The 22,251-nt window shown below is 39.9% G+C and overlaps 1 protein-coding gene across 4 annotated transcripts in view; it reads right to left on the reverse strand.

Moving 5' to 3' along the window:
- Window positions 1-1,846: 1,846 nt before the first annotated feature.
- gatad2b (GATA zinc finger domain containing 2B) overlaps window positions 1,847-22,251 on the reverse strand; it is a 42,972-nt gene continuing 22,567 nt past the window's right edge. For all 4 annotated transcript variants that reach the window (XM_017455042.3, XM_053675326.1, XM_053675327.1 and 1 more), the window contains 10 exons: window positions 20,351-20,701; window positions 18,503-18,632; window positions 17,000-17,131; window positions 15,276-15,404; window positions 14,778-14,948; window positions 12,836-13,214; window positions 10,590-10,792; window positions 10,381-10,491; window positions 7,303-7,498; window positions 1,847-7,186 (listed from right to left, as the gene is read on the reverse strand). In XM_017455042.3, coding sequence (XP_017310531.1) covers window positions 7,062-7,186; window positions 7,303-7,498; window positions 10,381-10,491; window positions 10,590-10,792; window positions 12,836-13,214; window positions 14,778-14,948; window positions 15,276-15,404; window positions 17,000-17,131; window positions 18,503-18,632; window positions 20,351-20,700 — 1,926 coding nt within the window. In that variant the 5' untranslated portion in view covers window position 20,701 and the 3' untranslated portion in view covers window positions 1,847-7,061. The remainder of the gene's footprint in view (window positions 7,187-7,302; window positions 7,499-10,380; window positions 10,492-10,589; window positions 10,793-12,835; window positions 13,215-14,777; window positions 14,949-15,275; window positions 15,405-16,999; window positions 17,132-18,502; window positions 18,633-20,350; window positions 20,702-22,251) is intronic.

Raw genomic sequence — 22,251 nt, forward strand, 5'->3', positions numbered from 1 at the left:
ATTATTAATTCTAACATTGTCCAAAGAATAGATGTTGAATTTTTAAAGTAAGAAAATGTACACATTTAATTAGACAATGCCTCATTTGCAGAAATAAATGCAAATGTTTGAAAACATTCTAACACAACAAATCTCAGAACACCAGAATATAAACAATGATTTTTATTATTTAAAAACATCACCACATTCACTTTGTCTTGCCTTAATTGCACTCTGGTTTGCTACATGATGATACCCTACTTTGACCGGGATATCAGAATAGCAATATTCCTACATTTTTTTTCTCTTTCATTGAATAATGTTTCAACAAGGCTGCTCATTTTACCATGTTCCACTCTTGAAACAAAAATCTACTGGTGTTTTATACTCTACAATATAAAGAAATTATATTCATTCATATTCATTGCACAATCTCTGATTACATAATAGTTGAGATTCTTTGCAGGATCCACATACCTAGGGGGTTAAAGGTGGGGTGATCGCACACACTTGCCCGGGAGGTCAGAAAATCACACATTGCACTCCCCTCAGTGGGACAAAAACACCTCTACACTGGAAATGCTTTGCTCCAACAGGCATTCAGCAGTCTTCCTTTGAGGCATGCAGCCGGTTACGCAATGTGGAACAGGTGGGTGGAAGTAAATATTGAATGATACTCTACCTTGAAACTCACCATTCCACAGAGATATAACTCTGGTGAACGGGATTCCTGGAAAGAATTGCTGTACGTGTGTAATGCAAAAAAAAAAAAAAAACATGCAGGGAACAAATACAGCGGTTTGAGTGAACTCATTTTATTTTACATTGTTGTGCTCTCAGGCCTTTTTGCATTGTTTCCAGGACCATACTAGTAAGGTTCAGATTTAATAAAAACAAACATCATCCTTCCAGTTTAGGCCTTGCCCACTTCAGTTTAAAATCTGAATACAGATACAGATAGTGTCACTGTGTTACACCCCTAGTACCATTACTAAAATTAACTTTCGTGTAAACCAGCTGGACTGTTGAAGTCTGTAAAGTCCACATCCCCCAAGTCTTCAACTGTCTAGTTTTAGTGTGCTTATGCCCACTGTAGCTTTAGTGTTTGCCTCAAGGTTCAACATCTGTCCGAAATGCTTTCCTGCTAACCACAGTTGTAAAGAGTTGTTATTTGAGTTACATTACGAACAACTTGAACCAGTCTGGCTATTCCCTTCTGACCTCGAACAACAAGGTGTTTCCACTGGATTACTTTTTGTTTTTTGAGATGTGAAGTCCTTGAAATCACTGAAATTGATGTGAACATTAACTGAATCACTTGACCTGTAGCTGATCAGACAATTGCATGAGTGAGCAAGTGTAGAAGTGTTCATATAAGTGACCAGTGAGCGTATGCATTTATGAATATAGTACGTGTAGTATGACATGAAAAATCTCTCACACAATCACCAGGAGAACAAACAGTACTGGCAAAGTTTCACACGCCGTGTCCTGCAAAATCACTTAGGGTAACTAGCAATCACACCTTTCCGCAAACTCGAGCAAAAAGGAATACACTGAGAACTCTCAACTATTTCACACACATCAACTGCACACAAACAATGGTAAATTACTCCCAAGTGAACATGACCGTTTAAATCACTCTTACCCTCTGCATTCTTCTGACCCTGGAGGCTTTCTCCTGCTTTCCACTGCCGGACTTGAGGAGACACATAATCTAGAGCTTTCAATATTCACAAACACCCACACAGCAAAACTGCTAACATATTGGAGTTTACATGTAATTTCATGTGTGTAATATCAGGCAGGATTTATTTTTTATACAGTAAATAACACCACATATAAAGAAGTGACTCACTCACAGAGGTAAACTGTTCCATCCTTTATTAAACATAGCTTGCAAGAGATAAATATTACAAAGTTATTTCCTCCAAAATTAGCTTATTTTTTTTTTTTTTTTTCAGTCAACGCATAATTGTTAATCAATCGGCAGTAATCAAACAGCATTTTTTTTTTCAGCTTCATTTTTAGACAGTTAAATATCAAGGATGTGCAAAAGGTCTGGATTAAATGTTCCAAATAAAAATAAAAACCGACAAAAAGCACATTTTTAGCCTTGATTCAAATTCATTATTGTTAAAGCCAATCCCCAGTTCTCCATACAATAGTTTTTCAAAATCAAATTACAAGGTTTTATTATTATTTATTTTTTTTTAAAAACAAAAACATGTTTACATATTGCCAAGTGTTCTGAGTATTCAAACTGGTGGAACTGCAGCTGAGTCTGTTAAAAAAAAAAAAAAAAAAAAAAAAAAAAAAAAGGTTTCGTAAAAAACAAAAACCCCACAATGATATAAAGCCACTTTCTCCCACACTTCATTAAAAGTGACTTGTATTTTGCCACAAATACTAAATAAGGGGGGGAATTCACAGAAAAAAAAAAAAAAAGAAAAGAAAAAGTGAAACAAATGATCTGAATACTTGAGAGACATTACATGGTGGAAAGACGTAAACTAAAATGCTCGTCTCCAGAAAAGCTGATTGTCCAATCAAGGAATTACGGACAGTTAGTCTATGATAATGAAAATTGAAAGGTCACACTCTTTATAATCAATACTTAAAAAGTGTGCAAAGTTGTCTTACTCTTTTTGTCTTAAAAATGTACTAAACTGAAAGCAATAAGCAATAGAACAGTCAAAGGCAAACATTTTCCTTAACCTGTGGACGTATACAAATGTATACAATTCTTCCATGGAAAATTAAGAGCATTTTGAAATCCCCCACTCGGGGCAAGACATCAATAAAAGGCATAATGAAATAAGATGGTATAGCATGAGAAGTAGAAAATGAGGATTTACATTGTCTCCCAAAAGTGTAAAGTGTAAAGGACACCCTGTAGTTGAACTCAAGGTAAATGAACGTAAATGAAGTGTGCATTGTCTCATGTCATATCTACAGCTGAGTGCTTTGGGTTTGGTCAGGTTTGGGGTAATACTGTCAAATGTCTGATCCACTGCATCTGTGTGAGGCCAACACTTTGCATGGGATAACAAGAGAAATCAATGCATTCACCAAACATTGGTTTAACTTCAATGTTATTGACAAAAAAAGCAACACACACAAAAAATAACATATACAAGATTATCCCATTATGTCCTAGTCCTAAGACTGGAGAATGGATCAAATGCTCCACCAGGACATTTTTTTTTTTCCTTTTGCAAATACTACATACTACAAAAACATACAGCCTGGGAGAAAAATGCATCAAAAAGAGCTCAAAAACAAGAGAAGTATAATCCCATACATTTTGCACATTTGTTACACAATAATACACAGTGATCACTAAACAAAATGACAAGCTTCACAATATTCATGGCTTTTTGCTTGCGTTTCTACACAATATACAACCATTTTAATTTCATTTTTTAATTCAAAGGAGAAAAAAGCGTATGTACAATAAGTCATTATTACTTATGACCTAGTAAATATTGTGTTGCCATCTTATAGCTCTTTTTTTGTTTTGTTTGATTACATGTAAGTTTTTTGTATGAAATTCACAAATTAAATAAACAAATCAAAGGAAACTAAAGCAAGAAACCAAAGGAAGTTTCGTTTTAAAACCCTAGAAAATGACATTTCAAAATCCGACTGGTAGATCGAAATAAACGTGTATGGATGCATCCATTACAGTCTGGCAGAGAGATTAGCAGAGAGAAGGGAGACTGACTATACACAGCCTACAAGACACTCAAATCAGAGGGGCAAATCATCATATGCCTTTAAAGGGGACTGATTATAGTCAGCAAAACTGGAAACTAAGAAATCTCTTAAGCGTAAACTTTATCATTTAATATTGCACCTGTGAATCAAAGCCAAGGTAGTTTTAATAGCTGTGTCTCAAGTCTATGACTGTTTGTACATGACAATCAATAAATTCAAATACAAACCGTTTTGTCCTTAAGGGAAATGACATTAATAACACACAATATAAACAACAGTGCCAGATTGGGTTCAGTGCTACCTGATGTTAGCTAGCTAGTTTAACTAGCATTTGCTGTGCTACGTAATTTTTTTTTTTTTTCCTTTTTAAATGAAACGTTTGGGAATGTTTAAAACGACACCGTAGACGCACATACGGCTGTTGTCTGCTGCAAGCCCCTCCGCTTTGTTCTGTGGTGCATGATGGGACAGGTTAGTGCAAAAAGTGTCCACACTTCATTTGTTCAGCAAGTACAGTACACCAGCCGGGGTGTGTTGGCATTTCTCAATGTGAACACACACTAGACAAAAAGTCAAAAACCGTCTAGGATGGTGCACAATTACGCAATCTGAAACACAGCTAATGACTTTGTTTAAAAAGTTGCTTCTTTCTGTCCCAAGCAAGAACAATACACACAGCTTTTAAAACAATGCTTTCCCCGAACCACATAACACACATTGGTGAACTTGATTTTGTCACTTTTCTTTAAAACAAAAAAACCAAAAACAAAACAAAAAGTAGCACTTTTATGAGCCAGCGCTCATATGTAACATGATTTCAGTGCGTGTTGTAGTCTGATGTTAATGGAACTACCCAAGTTCTTGCAGAGTGCCAACAATTACAATAACATTTAACGCGACCAAATGGGTGACAAGTTAATGGGAAAAAAAAACTGGCATCATACCCAGGGTGCACACCATCATCACTGCTCGTGTTCCAAGAATGAGCTCCAGATCCACTGCCACACTGATAAAGACCTTAAGTGTCTCTGTAAGTTGCTGGACCACCATGAAACACCAGAACCATCTAAAAATGTAAGAGACGCTAGTCTGTGGAATTGTACTGGAAGGATAAACACCATTCTACCAAAAGATACTCCCTCAACTGGTATTCTGATAATGGCAGGTGGAGAAAGCTGTCGCTTTACTCTTTCTCCAAATTCTCCAAAAGGTGATGATTTGAGTTCAGATCTGGTGACTGAAAGCCATATGATTTACAGCATTTCATATACATCAAACCATTTAGTGAGCCCTTGTGGCCTGTGGATGGGGGAAGAGATCACTCATCAGGATTTATTTATTTAAAAAAAAAAAAAAAAAAAAAAAAAAAAAAAAAAAAAAAAAAAAATTCACCATAGGATAAAGGTGATCAGTCAGAAGAGCTTCGTATTGATTTAAAAGTAAAAACCTTCAAAGCATAGCAGAACCACCATTTTTTATTTTCCCCCTTTGTCACCCATTTGTATTTTGCTGAGCAATCTACACATACTGCTTCAATAAAGCAACTGATAAGAGTCAATTAAGTGCTAATTCACTAGCAGAGTGAGAAAATGCAGTTTGGATGCTGTCTAGCACCGAAAAACAAAGTGTTTTGATCTCAGCCTGAAACTTAGAGGAGAATCTAATACTGCATACTGACCAAACACTGCAAATGCTGCCATCTTGTGCAACATCTGCCATACTGCCCTGTTTGTTTGTATTCTGGCCTGAAATGTAGAAAAAAGTGTAGACGGTTACAAAATATTACAGAAATGTACTGGAGGACCCGAGGCACTGACAGGATCAAGAGCAGAAATGAACCGATGGTCTGAGATTCACAACAAGGTCTCTACTAACTCTCTCTGAGACGGTCTGGTGACATCCATACCTCAAGAGCCTGGGAGCTGAAACATTCTTGTCCTCGTCCTAACCATTTTTTTATTTATTTATTTATTTTTTTTAAACAGTTCGAGATTTAAAAAATAAAAAGTGCTCCTGGAGAAAAAGGCATCTCACATGAGTTGCCCCATCACGGTGATTGATCCTTGCCTATGCTATAATAGATATACGACCTCCATCTTTCCAACCTTATCTCATGCTAAGAATCTATACATAAAATCATATAGATATTTGAATAGTTTTTTTTGTCCATTTACCATTTTGATGATTATCGTCTCCTGTGGTGAGTACCTCTCAGATACGCAACCGTTTCAGCAGGAGACGCCGCCAAAGAGAGAAATAGAAAATTAAGGACGCTGAAGGAGAATTGAGACTGACAAAGGAAATTAGGTTCATTCGGATGCTCACTTCCTCCATATGCAGCTAAACACATGGCACTGCAAGAGATGATCTCACAGCATCGATGTCATGAAATTAAAGGCATTGAGGGGACGTGGAAGATGCGCTAATCCGGGCCTCCAAACGTGCTGTAAATCCTGTATATTCAACGGCAGCCTTCATCGGAAACACGCTGCATGGTTTTAGCTTGATCATCACGATGCTTCTGACGCTGCTCGTTTTCAACCGTCCTTCTGCCGTGTAGTACGTGACCTAAACATCCTTCAATGATTCTGCACACAGCACCTAGTGTTCTCGTATCACGTTGCCTTCTCAAGGCAGAACAGCCGTCAGCGTCTCAGTGCATTAGGATTGGTTTACTATAAAAGTCCGTCATTCTGTCAGACGCAGTCTCCACCAGGACTCTTTCTCTTTGAAATGTGTTTGCTACAAAGATTGTTTACCAAATGGCATAGGTGAACTGTTCACGTTCTATAGACGTAAGCTTCAACGTGGGCTACATAAGAAAAAAAAAAGGAAAAAAAAAAAAGGGCTTTTGAAATGTGAGAGCAACCTCTCATCATTTTACAGGGTGCAAAAGGGAGGAAGCTAAGAAGGAAAATAAGAGCAACACATTTTCAAGTAACCCTGAAATCTAGCCCCTTCCTTGAGAAAGAAATAAATAAAAATGTCAAACAGGGAAAAAAACAAAACCAAAAAAAAAAAAAAAAAAAATCCACAAGTCACTAAAACTACTAATAAACATAAGAATACCTGTAACACAAGCAATAATGCTATTATTAATAATAATAACAATAATAATAATAAAGGTGATAACTGACAGAGCAATAGCAAGAAATAAAGAGCTTTGTTATAGTAGGAAATGGAAGTTGAGAGTCTGGTGTTCGTCTGGCTGAGTTATTCTCATGGGTTAGTTGGGTAGGCACACGGACAGGCACTGCATGCGACAGGGGTGATGGTTGCAGTGTGTGTGTGTGTGTGTGTTTGTGTGTGTGTGTGTGTGTGTGTGTGTGTGAGAGTGTGAGTGAGTGTGAGTGAGAGACAGCTCATTTCTGGCCAGTGATGGATTGAGAAATGGAGCGTGGGGGGATCATGTCCAGCAGATACTCCCTCTGTCGATCTGCCAGGCTGGACGCCTTATGGCCTGGGTTCAAATAGGCAATATTCAAGCCTGAGAGGACAGAGGACACAAATTGAGGAGGGAATAAACAAAAAGTGAGAACAAATCTAACAGAATTCACACAGTGTTTGTGTGTCTGAGCGTGTGTGTGCGCTGCACGTGCTCACCGGGGATGTTGTAAATCTGTCGGCGGCTCTCGTGCTGTGACCGACTGCTGCTGGCACTGCCTCCTCCACAGCGCTTGTTGGTCATACCCAACAGTCCACCAGCCACCGAGAGCTGCGAGGCCTGGGCAAAGTTAGATAGCACGCCACGCGCTGAGCTGGATAAACCCCGCTGCAGAGCTGCCTGTGGCTGAGGAGCCTAACATGCAAAAAAATTAAAAAGATTCCACTGTTAGTAATGAGTTTATGCTGCTGAATAGCCAGTATGTGTGTGAACTTTGATTTTGCACCCATGAATGGAAACAGCTGAATTTAGATTTTTTTTTGCTTGGCTGAGGTTAAAATGTTGAAAAAAAAGAAGCAATGAAGGGTGATTGAAACAGCCTGAAAAATGATGATACCGTGACTGTTTTTGCCTGGAGCTCTTTTAAGCTCATCAGTTATTTTCTTTCTATATTAAGAATATACACATAACTGTAGTTGATATAAAACATACAATAAGTAAGGAATCAAACACGACCAGGTGTGCTGTTATATGAAAATGAAATCAACAACAAGGTGTTGTGATGCACCGAACCACCCAAAAGTTCATTATTTTCTTATAACAGCAGATCCCAACAGGTTTTATTCCTCTTATACAGTGCTTTGAAAAAGTATTTGTATTTCCTGATTTCTTCTGTTTTGGTGTATATAGTATACTACATTGCTTCAGAAAGAAAAACAAAGTCTAACATAAAACAAAGGCAACCTGAGTAAACACAAAATACAGTTTTTAAATAATCCTATTTATTGAAGCAAAAAAAAAAAAAAAGTTATCCAATACCAAATGGGCCTGTGTGAAAATGTATTTGCCCCCGTAGTTACTAATTCCCCAGATCTATAAAACTGCATTCATAATGGGGTTCAACTGGTCAATCCATCCACTCATCCTCTATACTGCTTATCCTACAGGGTTGCGAGGAACCTGCAGCCTACCCCCAGGGTGCATCAGGCAGAAGGCGGGGCCTGGTCAATCAAATAAACACTTAAATAGAATTTTTTCAACAGCATGAAGTTGGTTAAAAAGGTCCTAGCCAGTAACAAACTATGCCAAAGTTGAAAGAAATTCCAGAAATGATGAGGAAGGTAGTAATTGAAATACGTCAGACTGGGAAGGGTTACAAAGCGATTTCAAAAGGCCCTAGGACCAAAGGTCCACAGTGAGACCCATTATCCTCAAAAGGAAAAACTCTGCACAGTAGTGAACCTTCCCAGAAGTGACCTGCCTTCCAAATTTCCTCCAAGAGCACAGCAACTACTCATCCAGGAAGTCACAAAAGGGCCAAGGACACCATGAAAGGACCTACAGGACACTCTTGCATCAATAAAGATCACTGTTCATGACTCCACTGTCAGAAAGACACTGGGCAAAAATGGCATCCATAGAAGAGTGGCGAGGCAAAAACCACTGCGAACCCAGAAGAACATTAAGGTTCATCTGAATTTTGCCCCCCCCCAAAAAAAACACCTTGATGATCCTCAAAACTTTTGGGAGAATGTTTTGTGGATTAATGTGCTGAAAGTGGAACTGTTTGGAAGACAGGAACCCCGTTACATCTGGTATAAACCAAACAGAATTCCACAAAAAGATCATACCTACGGTCAAGTGTGGTGGTGGAAATGTGATTGTGTGGGGATGCTGTGCTGCTTCAGGGCCTGGGCAACTTGCAATAATTGAGGGAAACATGAATTCTGCTCTCTACCAGAAAATCCTAAAGGGGAACGTCCGTTCTTCAGTCTATAAGTTGAAACTCGAGGGCAACTGGATTATACAGCAAGACAATGATCCAAGCATCAAAGTAAAACCTAGAAGTGAAAGACTGATCTCCAGTTATCGGGAGCATTTGGTTGCAGTTATTGCTGCTAAAGGTGGCACAAACTGATTTTAAGTTTAAGGGGGCAATTACTTTTTCACATAGGTGATAGGTTTTGGATCACTTTTTTTTGCTTCAACAAACAAATAAATAAAAAAATAAAGACTGTGTCGTGTGTTTACGCAGGTTGCCTTTGTTTTATGCTGCATTTCATTTGAAGATCCAAAACTATTCAGTATGAGATACATAAAAACAGAAGAAATACTTTTTCCATGGCACTGTACCATGACTCTTTACCACCAGTGTGACATGTCGTATTCTTTATCCATTTATAGTTATGTATAATGTTGTGGAATGTCTGTGAAACAGCTACAATCAGTCGCTCTCTCGCTAGCCTCTCTCAAAGTTAACAGGACTGAAAAAACAAACAAAAAAAATAAAAAATAAAACAGCTTGTTCTAGCTTGTTACAAAGAAACTGCCAAGGCATCAGTCCTGAAAACTTTCCTGTGTCTAAAAATTGAACAGCTTTACCTTTGAACGTCATAAAGGGCTGACACAGGAGACTGCAAAGTATAACTTCACCATATCAATACTTTTTTAAATCAGTTTCTGTGGCACATCTGCCATACAAGTTTCTGTGTGTTAACGGTTTCTATAGAAATGATTGTTAAGCACTGATCTTTGCCTTGGACCAGCACTGCTGTCAGAGTTGTTGTAATACAGAATGACAAAAAACACTTCCTGACCTATCAGATTCAAGAATTCGACAGACCTATGTATGAACTGTATTTCCCCATCTCCCTTTACACTTACAGATGTTGACAAGGTTCTGTATTTGCCACAGTACTGTATTTTCACTAAAACCAAACCATTGCAACCTCAAATGTAACATACATGTGCAGTTACTTATAAAATAGACAATCAATTGAATAATTTAGCCTGTTTTAGATAAATGTTACCTTTTAGACACCGTGGACCATATTAAAAAGTTACATTAATATTTATGCTGGGAAACCTTGTACATGTACAGTTAGAGACCAGAAACAATCTTATGTACAATTTGTGTTGATTGTCTAGCTCTTTTGAACACTGATTTGTTTAACAACCCCAGAAATGTGCCTGCGTCTGATCGGTGATCTTTTTTAAGCCCTGGTTACATGTCAGGAGGAAACAATCCAACCGCTTTTGCACTATCACATGACATGCCGCGATGGTAAGGGTGGTACCTGTCGGAGTGCATGGTGTCGGATCATGCTCTCGGCCTTGCTAACGCTGGGGACGGTCTGAGCCGCGCTCGGGGACAGCGCCGCCTGCTGCTGAAGCCTCTGCTCGATTTCCTACCGCACACAAAACCCCAACAGAAAGAAAATATCAGATATTTTCAGCTGATGATGTGCATCATGTGTGTGAATATGGATTTTGGCCATAAGCGAACCTGCTCCTGTTGCAGTGCCTTGACAAAGGCATTTTTCAGACGGTTGGTGTGTTCAGCCTTTAGGGCCTTCTTCTGATTGGAGGTCATGCACTGCTCACACAGGATGCGGCCGCTTTTCTCCTGCTTCCAGTGGGGGGTGAAGTCAGTCCTGCACTGGGCGCAGAAGAACGGCTCCATGCGTGATAGCGAACCCCTCATTTTACCTGCCACAACACACAAAGGCCACTGAGTCCTGCTTCCTGTTATGTTTTAAATAACTTGACATTAATGTATATAGGACACCACTTTACTAATGGCTATATACACTATACATTTTTTTATTTTTTTTTACCCAATATCCATCTACCACATCTGTAGGGTATGGGCAGTCACCAAACATATTTAAAAGTGATCAAAAGAGCCAACCTTACTTGTAACAGAAGTCTAAAGGCAGTTGTGCAGCAGTCAATCAATGCTTTAAAAAAATCTTGTTTATGAAATATTTATAGTTCTTCTTTTTAAATATGCAAGAACAGCTCTGGTAAGACTCACATCGGTCTCATCTTAAGATCTCTACTGTTACAGTTCACATTATATACATGGTGGCCTGGAGAATTTAGACAAATAAAACATGGTTTTGATTTAAAAAAAACAAAAACCCACCACCATACAATACTGACTTTTCTACCAATAATATACTTGGACAATAATATACTTTTTCATCTTGATCAGCTTGCACAAATCATGCTGCTTAAGGAGCCAGGTTAACCAATGCAAGAGGAAATGCAATCAGTTTGCCTAATCATGTCTTAACCTTGCGAAGTGTGATTTCCGCATGATCGAATAAAGTTGTTGAATAGCTATGTGCCACATCGAAACACACAAAAGTCTAATCAATTCAGTTTGCTATCAGATACAGGCTGTATAAATGGCCATGATACTCCTGCATTGTCATGTCATCAAAACAGAAGAGCGCTTACACACACACACACACACACACACACACACACACACATACACACACACACACACACACACAGTACAGATGACAGCAGACAAAATGTTAAAAGGGGTCATATGATGCTTTTTAAACCTTTTTTGAAATGTTAATTATTTTGTTTATTTGGTGTAATATAATAGGTATGATAGGTTAACATGCTTTGATGCCTAAAAACCACATTATTTTTCACATACTGTACATTATTGCATTATCTCTATTCCCATGCTGCCTGAAACGCTCTGGTTTCTCCAAAGCCCCTCCTTCTGAAAAGCCCAGGGTGCTCTGATTGGCCAGCTGACCCACTGCGTTGTGCTTGGCCAAAAACCTCAAGCGTGTGTCGGAAATGTAACGCCCCTTAGTATAATGGCGGACTTCAGCTTCAAAGGGTTCTAAAACAATTCTAAGCAACACAGTTAATACTGCCGTCGGTTTTACCGCATCGGTTCGAGCCAGAGTCAGATTTAGAAAATGCGGATGATCAAGCAGATCAACCGGAACCAAAATTTGCAAGCACGACCTGAGCAGAATGTTTCACAGTGGTGAGTTTTGATTTTATAACTGTCTTAACTTACAGATATATGGAATCCCTAAGCAGCCATGCATTATAAATTTTTTTCTTTGTTGTTTTCTCATGATCATGACAGAACAAAAAGCTGTTCTCTCACAACATAATTCTATCCCGAGAAAATCTCATGCCTTGTGAATGGGACTGGTGTCCCAGGTTCAGAAAGCTGTCCTTCATAAAAATGTGTGGTGCACAAGCAAACGTTTGTGTTGTACTGCTCAGGAACAGCTTTATAAATAAACAGTAACCACCGATTCCTAATTTCCACTGTTTTCGGAAGGCTAAACAAAGGGGTTTTGCTTTCACACCAAAACAGAGGAAGAGATTTGACCGACAACACTGGTGTCTTCCTTGAACTTGGACATATTTACTACCCCCAACTATGACAAGCTATTTATTTATTTATTTATTTATTTTTTTTTACCCGTGCCCATGTATCTTTAAATTTGCATATTTTGCATAAATAGAATAAAAAATTTTTTATTCACCTATATGCCAAAATACAATAGAATATGAGCACTGGTATTTTCAATTTCAATTCAGAATTAAGGGTCCATTTTTCCTGTCTTGCCCAGAACTCCCAGCCACTTCTACACACACACACACACACACACACACACACACACACACACACACACACAGATCCTGCTTTCTTTTCACTCCTTATTTTCTCCATCAGTTATGTGTTTATGAGAGTCTCACCCTGGCTGTCGAGGACGCTCTGAACCACCTCCTCCAGTCCCACCATGTAGATGAACTCGCTGTTGGCGGCAGAGGGCAGGAAGTGGAGCAGGGGTGCGGGAGGTTTGGGTGGAGGGATCTCCAGCAGCGTTTTCTCCAGCTGCTTGCGCAAGGCCAGCTTGGCAGCTGCTTGGCTGCTGGCCTGATCACTCATCGTGCCCACAGAGCCCACACTAGAGCTGCCGGGAAGTGCGGAGGGGCTAACTGCACTCACACCACTGACACCCACCCCAACGCCTGGCACACCTGCTGCCCCAGCCGCCTGCATGTGGGCCAGGTTCATGTAGATGGCCGCGGAGGAGCTGGAACGCTGTGAGGCCGCCACCTGTTGGCTAGCAGCCTGTAATGCAACACAGAAAGCATTATTCATGATTTCAGAAAAAAAAAACCCCACAATGATGGCTTTGTGTGCGAGTTGAGTAAATCAGTGATAATCAAGGCTGTGAGTGTACTCATTAAAAATCCTTCCAGTGTCAGGATCCAAAGTACAGTACAGATAACCTGTGATGGTTTAAATACAGATATAAACAAGAAAACACTTTCTCCAAATCCTTAGGTATTAGTGTGGTAAAGTGACAAAACAAGAACCTGAATGATTAAATGATTGAATGAATGAATGATTCCTTGAATCATTTCTTGATCCTTGACCTAATCATTCCTTTAAACGATGCCTCAGACAAATCTTACGGTGCGGTGCGTATAATCTGCCATTTCTTCGGTTACCCCACTCGCCTGCAATTACTTCCCATTCGCAGTTTGATGCACATCAGTGGAAGAAACTTTGCAAGTGATGTGAAGAAAATGCAGAGTAAGGTGCACTTCCACCAAAGGAACTGGGCCGATTGTAATTCCTGGGCTCTGAGCTCTAAAAAGGACCAAATTGTTTGTTGCTGTAAAGGTTGTGCGTCTTTAAAACTTCTATAAAGTAACTCCTGTTGTGAGTATGCGCTGTCCTGAAGCTCGATGTTTCCTCTGTACCCTGATTCAGCCAATGATTTTTTTTTTTTTGATAATTAACTGATCAGTTAAATCAGGTATATCAGCATTACAGAAAATGCCAAACTCTTCAGGGCGGTGGATCTCCTCAACAGCAGTTAAGAACCCCATGAAATGGTGTTTAAAGTAGTCTTCACCTTAAATGAGATTTAAAAGCCAACTACATCCACTTTGCTAGGTTAAAGAGACCTATTAACGATACAAAAGATTTATTCTTGAGGATACTACCACAGTGACTAAGAAGGACACATTGTTGTTAATTTTCCTCAGAATCGAATGCCAGTAATGTTTTTAAAACACAAACTTTTATGTGAACCCAAAACTAGTGGGGAGGAGCTTGCTGTACTGATCTGACCAACAAATCCTGACTAAACCTCTTACTCAGCATTTTAAAAAGCCACACCTAATTAAGAATTGATTACTAAAGCTGGCTTTATATCTGCAGTGTGGCACAACTGGCAAAGTTCAAGGCGTCAGACATGCTTGAGTGTGTACATGCTTGTATTGACATACCACCTGAGGCGAGAGACAAAAAAACTCAAAACGGTGAAACCACGTGTGTGCACAGCTGACTTAAAAGCTAATGTTAACATCTCATTTGCACAACAAAGCAAAAAACAATAAGGCTTCAGTCTTAAACCTCTCCCTGTTCCCTGTGTTTTTTGTCAGATATTTAGTGAAATCTTCGTAACTTTTACATAATGCTCACAGTCTCTGCAGTGGAGTAATAACACTGTAGAGGAACTGCATAGTTCATTTTCAAGGTAGTTTAAGATCACTGCAGCTCCTCATATCTATACATAAACAGCTTCATCCATGTGGTGCTGTTTCTTGTTCAGCATGTAGAGCATGTTTGCCTGTGCTCTAAAGCTGGCATCCTTGCTGAGGGCTGTTAGTTTGCTCGTACCTGCTGGTAGTTGATTGCATTGCTCATGCTCCCTGTGGAGGGCCGGCCCATGCCAGGTTTAGAGGGCACTCTCTGTCCCTGCAGCTGGGCTGGGTTAGGAGCAATCACCCGCTGAGACATCATCATGGGGGGCAGAGAGGCACTGGCTGCAGACCTGATCACCGTGTGGCCCTGGAACAAACACATAAATAAATTAAAAGACATGCAGTACAATGGATGACCACTAGAGATCAGCAGTTGCCCGATTTCTCATTAATGCAATGTCACATTTAATAAAAGGACAATACCAGATATAGATCAGCTGGTTAATCTATACACAACAGATGCGCCTTTTGCTGGAGTAAAAAACAGGCTATGATGTATCTTGATCATAAAAATCTGAGTATTCAGGAAGATCAGTCAACAAAGATCATTTAAGGAAGAAATGAAATGGCAAATGCAATGAGAAATCATTAAGCACCAGAATACAAGAAAAAGCACCACTGACACGACACACACCTGTGCTGTGCGGAGGTTCTGTGGCTCAGAGGTATGCATGCCAGGCCGCACCGGTAGTTTGGTCAGCCCCTGTGAGTGGTGAATGGTTGAGGGCTGCACGGAGGAGGGGGGATTCTGAACGACTGGAACCTAGAGTGTGACATACAAACACACATTAACACCACAAACCAGTTTACATGTTCACAACCACAGTACGTATTGCAGAACCTTTACTATATGCCCATGTATGTAGAGAAACAGAGGAATAAGAGTTTAAAGCCTAAACACATGATTGCTGTGGCCCTAAAGCAAACATCAGTGCCGTCACACAGCTTTAGTAACACCATTGCTCTCTGCTTTCTCTGAGACAGCCCCAGTTTAACCATCCTTGTCTTCGGAAATGGACATGAAAACCTCAATTATTCATCATGCAACATGATGACATATTTGGAGGCAGTATTATTGACAGCTGTTTGTTCTTCTTCTTAAGGTCTAATTCACTTATTGTGTGGTTTTCCCATTCGGATCCTCTACCTTACGTCTATATTTTCAGCAAATATCTGACTTTGTGGATTTATAAATAAATCTAACAATTATACTCGACAGGATTGTCACCCTTAACAACAACAACAAAAAAATAGAACAAGAATAATGAAGTTCTCTGAAGGCTTCAGAGATCATCAGAAACAATTTTTTTTTTCTCAAACAAAAATAATTCTCATATGAACTGCTTTCTTTTAAGTACCAATATTTCCTATTCCTCAATAAATAAAACCTTGACAACTCTAAAACTCCGAATTAAACATGTTCTGTCTCCAAGATCTCCTGTTTCCTTTGTGCATAAATATTCATTCATCTTCAGTAGCCAGTTCATCGTGGTCAGGGTTGTGATGGAGCCGAAGACCACCCCAGGAACACTGGATTTGAAGTAGGAAAACATCCTGGATAGGATCCCAGTACATTACATGGCACCACACACACACACACACACACACACACAAGCAATTTATACAAAGCCAATCGAACTACCGAGACTGGAGAACCTCACACACACACTTGGGAAGATCTCAAGATCATACTGGGGACCCTGGAGCTGTGAGGTGGCAGTGCTGGGCATAAATAGGTGTCTATGAATAGGAAACCTATTGAACACGTGTAGTTTGAACTGAAAAGGCCAGTCCACATGCATGGATACTAATCAGTTTGAAAATGTTCTCTATGAAGACATGGCCCCTCTTCAAGTGTTCTTTAACCTTATTAAAAGCTTATAGGAAGAGGTCCAGGGCTGTTATTCTCAACACCTTCAGGCCAATCAGGTTAAGGAAATCACCTCTGTGTTACAAGTATTAATACAGTGCCCCTGTAAGATCAAGCATGAAATATCACTGTGTCATGAAGGGTGGCAATCATTTTTGAAGTTGACTATAAAGTGAAATGGTCAGCAAACAGTGCAGTAATCATGGTTTTGTCCTCCCCCAAGCTGTTTAACACTCATGCCAACTGGAATTAATGAGCTAATCGCAGTGACCCTGTAGTGAAGGGGCTAAGCAGATTTCCTAATAACACTGCTAGCTGTATGAGCTCCTTAGAGTAACTCGGTTAAGACTGATCACATGCAGAAATGTTCAGGTCATATGTGCATCTTGGCATTTCACTGTGAAAATCTAGCCTGCATGAGCCAGCTGGCCAGCTGGTGTTAGCAGCAGTGCTAAGTGGAGCTAATGGCAGGGAGTGGGAGTGTTGACCTTCTGTACGACGTTCTCTTTCTGCATCTGGCTCTGTCTCAGTTTCTTCAGCAGCACGAGCCTGGCCTCCTCCAGCCTCAGCTCCTCACGTAGGGCTTTGATCATCTGCTGCCTCTCCTCGTCCGTCTTCCCCTGTAGAGCACCACACACACACACACACACACACACACACACACACACAGTAGAACAGTCAGAGATATGCAGACAATGATCCTTACATGGATAACTATGATTGCATCTGCACACCAGGCCTGACAAGAGTCAAGTCTATAATGTACAAATATAACCAACAATGCTCTTTGCAGCAGCACTAAGGCCATGTCCAAATATTGTCGATTTATAGCAGCTGTTGGCCAGGAGCACTAAGCAAATTGCCCACTGGAGACAAGAGCTGAGAGGCCTGTAGCCAATCCACACTGATTAGGTATATTTCCATCCAAATGTGAGCACAGATGGTGTAGTCTTTGACATAATATTTAGTATGGTGGTTTGGTTGGAGACAGTGATAAGGAGCCTTGCTGTGGCTAATAAAATTGATAAAGTTAGGCAGCACAGATGACCTACTATTTTGACTTAGTATTTAGTGCATCACTATGCAGCTTTGAATATGTGAATGTAGCCATGAATTGACTAGAGCACACATTTGCTGAAATCACTTATTCTCAAAAAATAAATAATAATAATAATAAAAAAAACCTTTACAGCTGAAAAATTGCTTTAGCTTGGTCAGGGTCATGGTGGTCTGGAACCTATACTGTGAACACTGTGCGCGATGCAGGAATACAAGCTCAATGAGATGCTAGTCCACTGCAGGGCACCATGCGCACACACATGCCCCTAAGGGTGCAATTTAGCATAGACAACCCTTGAGGGACCCTGGAGCTGTGAGGTAGCAATACCACCCACTACACCACTGTGTCACCCCATTCAGATTTATTTCTACAGAAATTCAGAACTGACGGTAACCTTAAGTGTTGAAAAAGATCGCTGACAAGTACTCACTAAGGAATTCAGCTCAGGTGCATGGCATAAGTAATATGGCTGCACAATATGAACAAAAAATATATATATTCTTTAATAAAAAAAAAAAACTAAAAAAAAAAAAAAACCCCTATTGCATTTAAATGACTACCCACACACCAGCTGGATCACACCAATACTGCAGACAATAAGAAAAGTTATCCTCAAGCTCGATGTCGGTCATGATCACAAGATATCAATATTACAAAAGACTAGCGTGGTTATGATGATTAACATGAAATATATTGTTTAGTCAGTGGCATGACATGGGCAGGAGATGGTTTGACTGTCTCATGCTCTAATCACACGGATGCCCCACAGCTTTGTTATCTATGGAATGAAATCATATGGCCCTAACCCTAAGACAGCCCAACTACAGCGCATGCAGTGCAGAGACAGAGTGTAGTACAGTCACTGATTGAGATCCTGGAGCAAAAGCGGTGCTGAATAGCAGGATTGAGGTCATGGTGACGAACACTGTACCTTGAACATGTCTAGGTTGGGGTGATGGCGGCGCTCCTCTGGGTGCGGAGTGCTCCTCGGGCTTGACGCTTCATTATCTGACAAGATAATCACATCTGGAGATGGAGTACACCTCTCTCGCTCCACACCGCTAAAGGAGAAAGAGCAGGGGGGAAAAAATAAATAAAATTGTGAATACATGTTTAGTAAACTCTAGTTTGTTCACATAGCAGGGGAAATGTGATTTATTTCTTAAACCCAACATTCTGTTGTCTTCACTGCAAATGACAAGTGACAATCTGTTTGTTGCATTGATGGGTATGTGTGCGTGCACTGGATAAAAGGCAGGACAGGTGAAAGACACCTAGTTAATCTAGCTACAAACATGGAGATCATAATTTAAACAAGGATTATGTCCAGGTCTAAAAAGATTCACTACAAATAACAGGGACAAAAACTGAGGTCCTCCTGTCCTGCATTGCATTCTTGCCGCAAATCTCGAACGTCAAGAACGATGCACTGAATGATGAAAAAACATGAAATCCAATTCTACTAGTCCAACTGTGTCACATGTCCAGAAAGCATATGCACATATAGCAATCTGTAGCAAAACATAGATTACATGTATTTTTTTGCCACACAATAAATAAATAAATAAATAAATAAATAAATAAATAAAATTCTTTCCTGCTGAAATCAGATCTGCCAGAATTTCAAACTGCCTTTCTGAACACAGTCGCACAAGACTTCATTGTTTTGCTATGGAGTCTGGTACATTTTGTAAATAAACATGGCAAAGAACAACCTGCTTCTACAAGAAGAAACAATTTATATGATAGCCAACCACAGACCTTTTCCAGTAATCAATCAGCAAACAAGCAAGTTTCTCTCATTGACTTTCCACCAACTGCTTCAAACAAAGCTCTTTTCAAGACAGGGTTTACATTATTTTTGTAATATTATTAAATCAAGTGATCTGGTTTGTTTTCAGATTTGATTGCAGCTTTCAAGATTCTGAAGCTCATGGCCAGAAAAGTGCATGAAAAGCTAAGACTAGTCTAAACCAGAGGTCGATCGATTGATCAGATTTGCCGATTAATCGGCCGAAAAAAATCCACACCGATAGTTTTTCCCCGCTCATTATACAGTACGAGAAAGGCATCTTTGAGGTGAGGTGAAATAAAAACCTAGCACTGACAAATTTTGCTGTTATAAGTTTTTTTTTTTTTTTTAAATTCATTTTGGATGTCTTGATTTCCATTTGTCATTTGGATTGTTACTTTTTGGTTCAGTTTGGATGTAAATCTCATTTACTGTAATATTTATTAATAGTTAATATATTAATATTTACATAATTATCACTGAAAAAAGTATAGTACATCAGTACAGTTTATTTTTGTAATAATGTTCACAATATTTTAATTGAGTAAACCTATCGGTTGATTAATCTGTTATCGGGAGGTACCGCCCGACTTAGTTATGTTATCTGTATCGATAAAATCCGCTATCGGTTTACCTCTAGTCTGAATATAGAGGAATTAGACTATCATTTTCAATTTTTAATAAACATAAAACTAATTTTAAAAACGTCTAATGAACCTTTGAGAAATTGAGTGAGTTTTTACTTACTTTTTACTCCAGGACCTCTCTGGAGATTCTCCAAACTTAAAGTCATTTACATAAATATTATTTAAACTTTTAATATGGGGAATCATTTAAAAATACATAGCTATAAAATCAGTACAGATGGCCTGGGTCAATAGGACAACCCTTGCAAAGAACATGATTTTCAACTGTGAATGAAGATCTAACAAAACTGTGTCAGCCATACAATAACGTGGTTCTCTGCCCCTAGTCATGCTTCTTCACCTCCTCTTGGCGCTCATGTCCACAGGTTCGTCCATCATGTTCTCTTTGCCATTCTTGCTGGGTCCTCCATGACTTGTGCTCCTCAGGTTCCCGTTCAGCTTCTCCTCATACACCACTGAGGCACCCATCTGCCCCTGGCTGACCCCAGGTCCTTTCCCCTCTGCCACAGCGGCTCCTTCCAGAGCGGCGAGGTCCTTGCGCTTGAGCAATGCCAGCATCTTCAGTCGCTCCATAGCTTCGTGACCCTCCATTTTCAGGCGCTTTGCCAGTGCTTCCTCCCTCTCGTCAGCCGGTTCCAGACCCCGCTTCAGCAAGTTCAACCTCAACGCCTCCTCAGACATCCGCTCCATCCTGTATACACAGACAGACTCAGATGACGACACACAAAACAGTCTCGTATGCTGTTACTCAGAAAATCAAGCCATGTTTGAGCGTCTTCATTCAACCTGCGATCGATTCAGATTTTACAAACAATGCTTGAGCCCAATGCAAATCGGTCAATTATTTTGAAGCTTTTCCTGACCAAGTGCTGTGACAGAGCTGCTAGAGAGAGAGAGAGAGAGAGAGACAGAGTGAGCATGTTGTCATGACTCCTTCTCACACACCCACACACAGACTGCCACTCACTGGGCCAAGAGGCTGCAGCATTCAAGAACCTGACTTAATTAATTAATTACAATCAAATCACTTTAGTTTTCATGGTCCGACAAGAGTGGGCTGAGTGAATGAAAGCACCACACTCTAAACCTCTCTCTGCCTCTTGGTCTCAGCTGTCTGTGCGAGAGTGTGTCCCCAGCCCAGCAGCATAGTGGGAGAAACCACCGGTCTTTCCCCAACAGCTCCCTTCTGCTCCCAACTCGTACAGTGCACTTGGATAAAAAGGGTGACCTTCAAGCTTCCAACAAGGGATCATATTCCTGGCTTCTAATTACTGCGATTGAGAATTTAACTCTTATCTGAGGAATCTAATTACACGAGTCTCTGTTCTCTGGTGAACGAACCCTTTGCTAGTGAACGAACGCCCAAGGCCTTTGTATGAAGACTGAAAATTTTAAAAAGGGTGACAACTTTGTTTTAAAATACAAAGGAAACTCTTCTGGGGGTTGAAATGTGCTACTTTGACTGACAACAGTGAGTATCAGGACCGATACTGGTCTGAATCACAGTAAGTATTATTTTGGATTATTATTATTTTTTTTTTAATCCAGTCAAATTCTGTATTTTACACCATGAACATGTATTTTTAACTGCTGGAGCACAGAGATCACATAGAAGTTTCTTGGAAACTAAGCGATAACAGTGCCACTAATACTCCATTACTACCAATGCCCAAAATGAAAGAGAAGTGGTAAGAGTTTCTATTTATATTCTAAAGTAAAAAAAAATCTATGGGGAATTCCCTCATAAAACATCCAGCCATACATTTTCCATACTACTTATCCTACACGGGGTAGCAGGAAGCCTCGGGACTGGGGGCACAAGGCAGGGGACAACCAAATCTACCTTTAATCCAACTGGGAAGCAAAACCAGCAAGAGCAGAACGAGCAAAGCACACTGGATGAACAGAGTCTGTAAAAGCTGGTAGTGCTTTATGGGCTTGCGTTATACTCGATTTTAACAATTGGTAAGAACCGAAACAAGCACCACTCCAAGACTGTCGGATCGACTTCTAATTCTAAGTGAACTCTTGCGTGGTTTGATTGTCCTGAGAGAGAAATTCTGACCCTGAACTGACCCAACTGCAGGAAGTGAACTGAATACGCTGTGTATTTTGGGTTGCAAGCAGCATTTTTATTATGCAAGCTACTAGAGTGACCTGCGATGTGCAAACTGCCAAAGGACATCTGTAGTGCTGCAGAAATACGATTCAGGACATCTGGACAGGGAAAAGAAAAATAAT

The sequence above is a fragment of the Ictalurus punctatus genome, chromosome 24 (genome assembly GCF_001660625.3).
Source record: "Ictalurus punctatus breed USDA103 chromosome 24, Coco_2.0, whole genome shotgun sequence".
Lineage (NCBI taxonomy): Eukaryota > Metazoa > Chordata > Actinopteri > Siluriformes > Ictaluridae > Ictalurus > Ictalurus punctatus.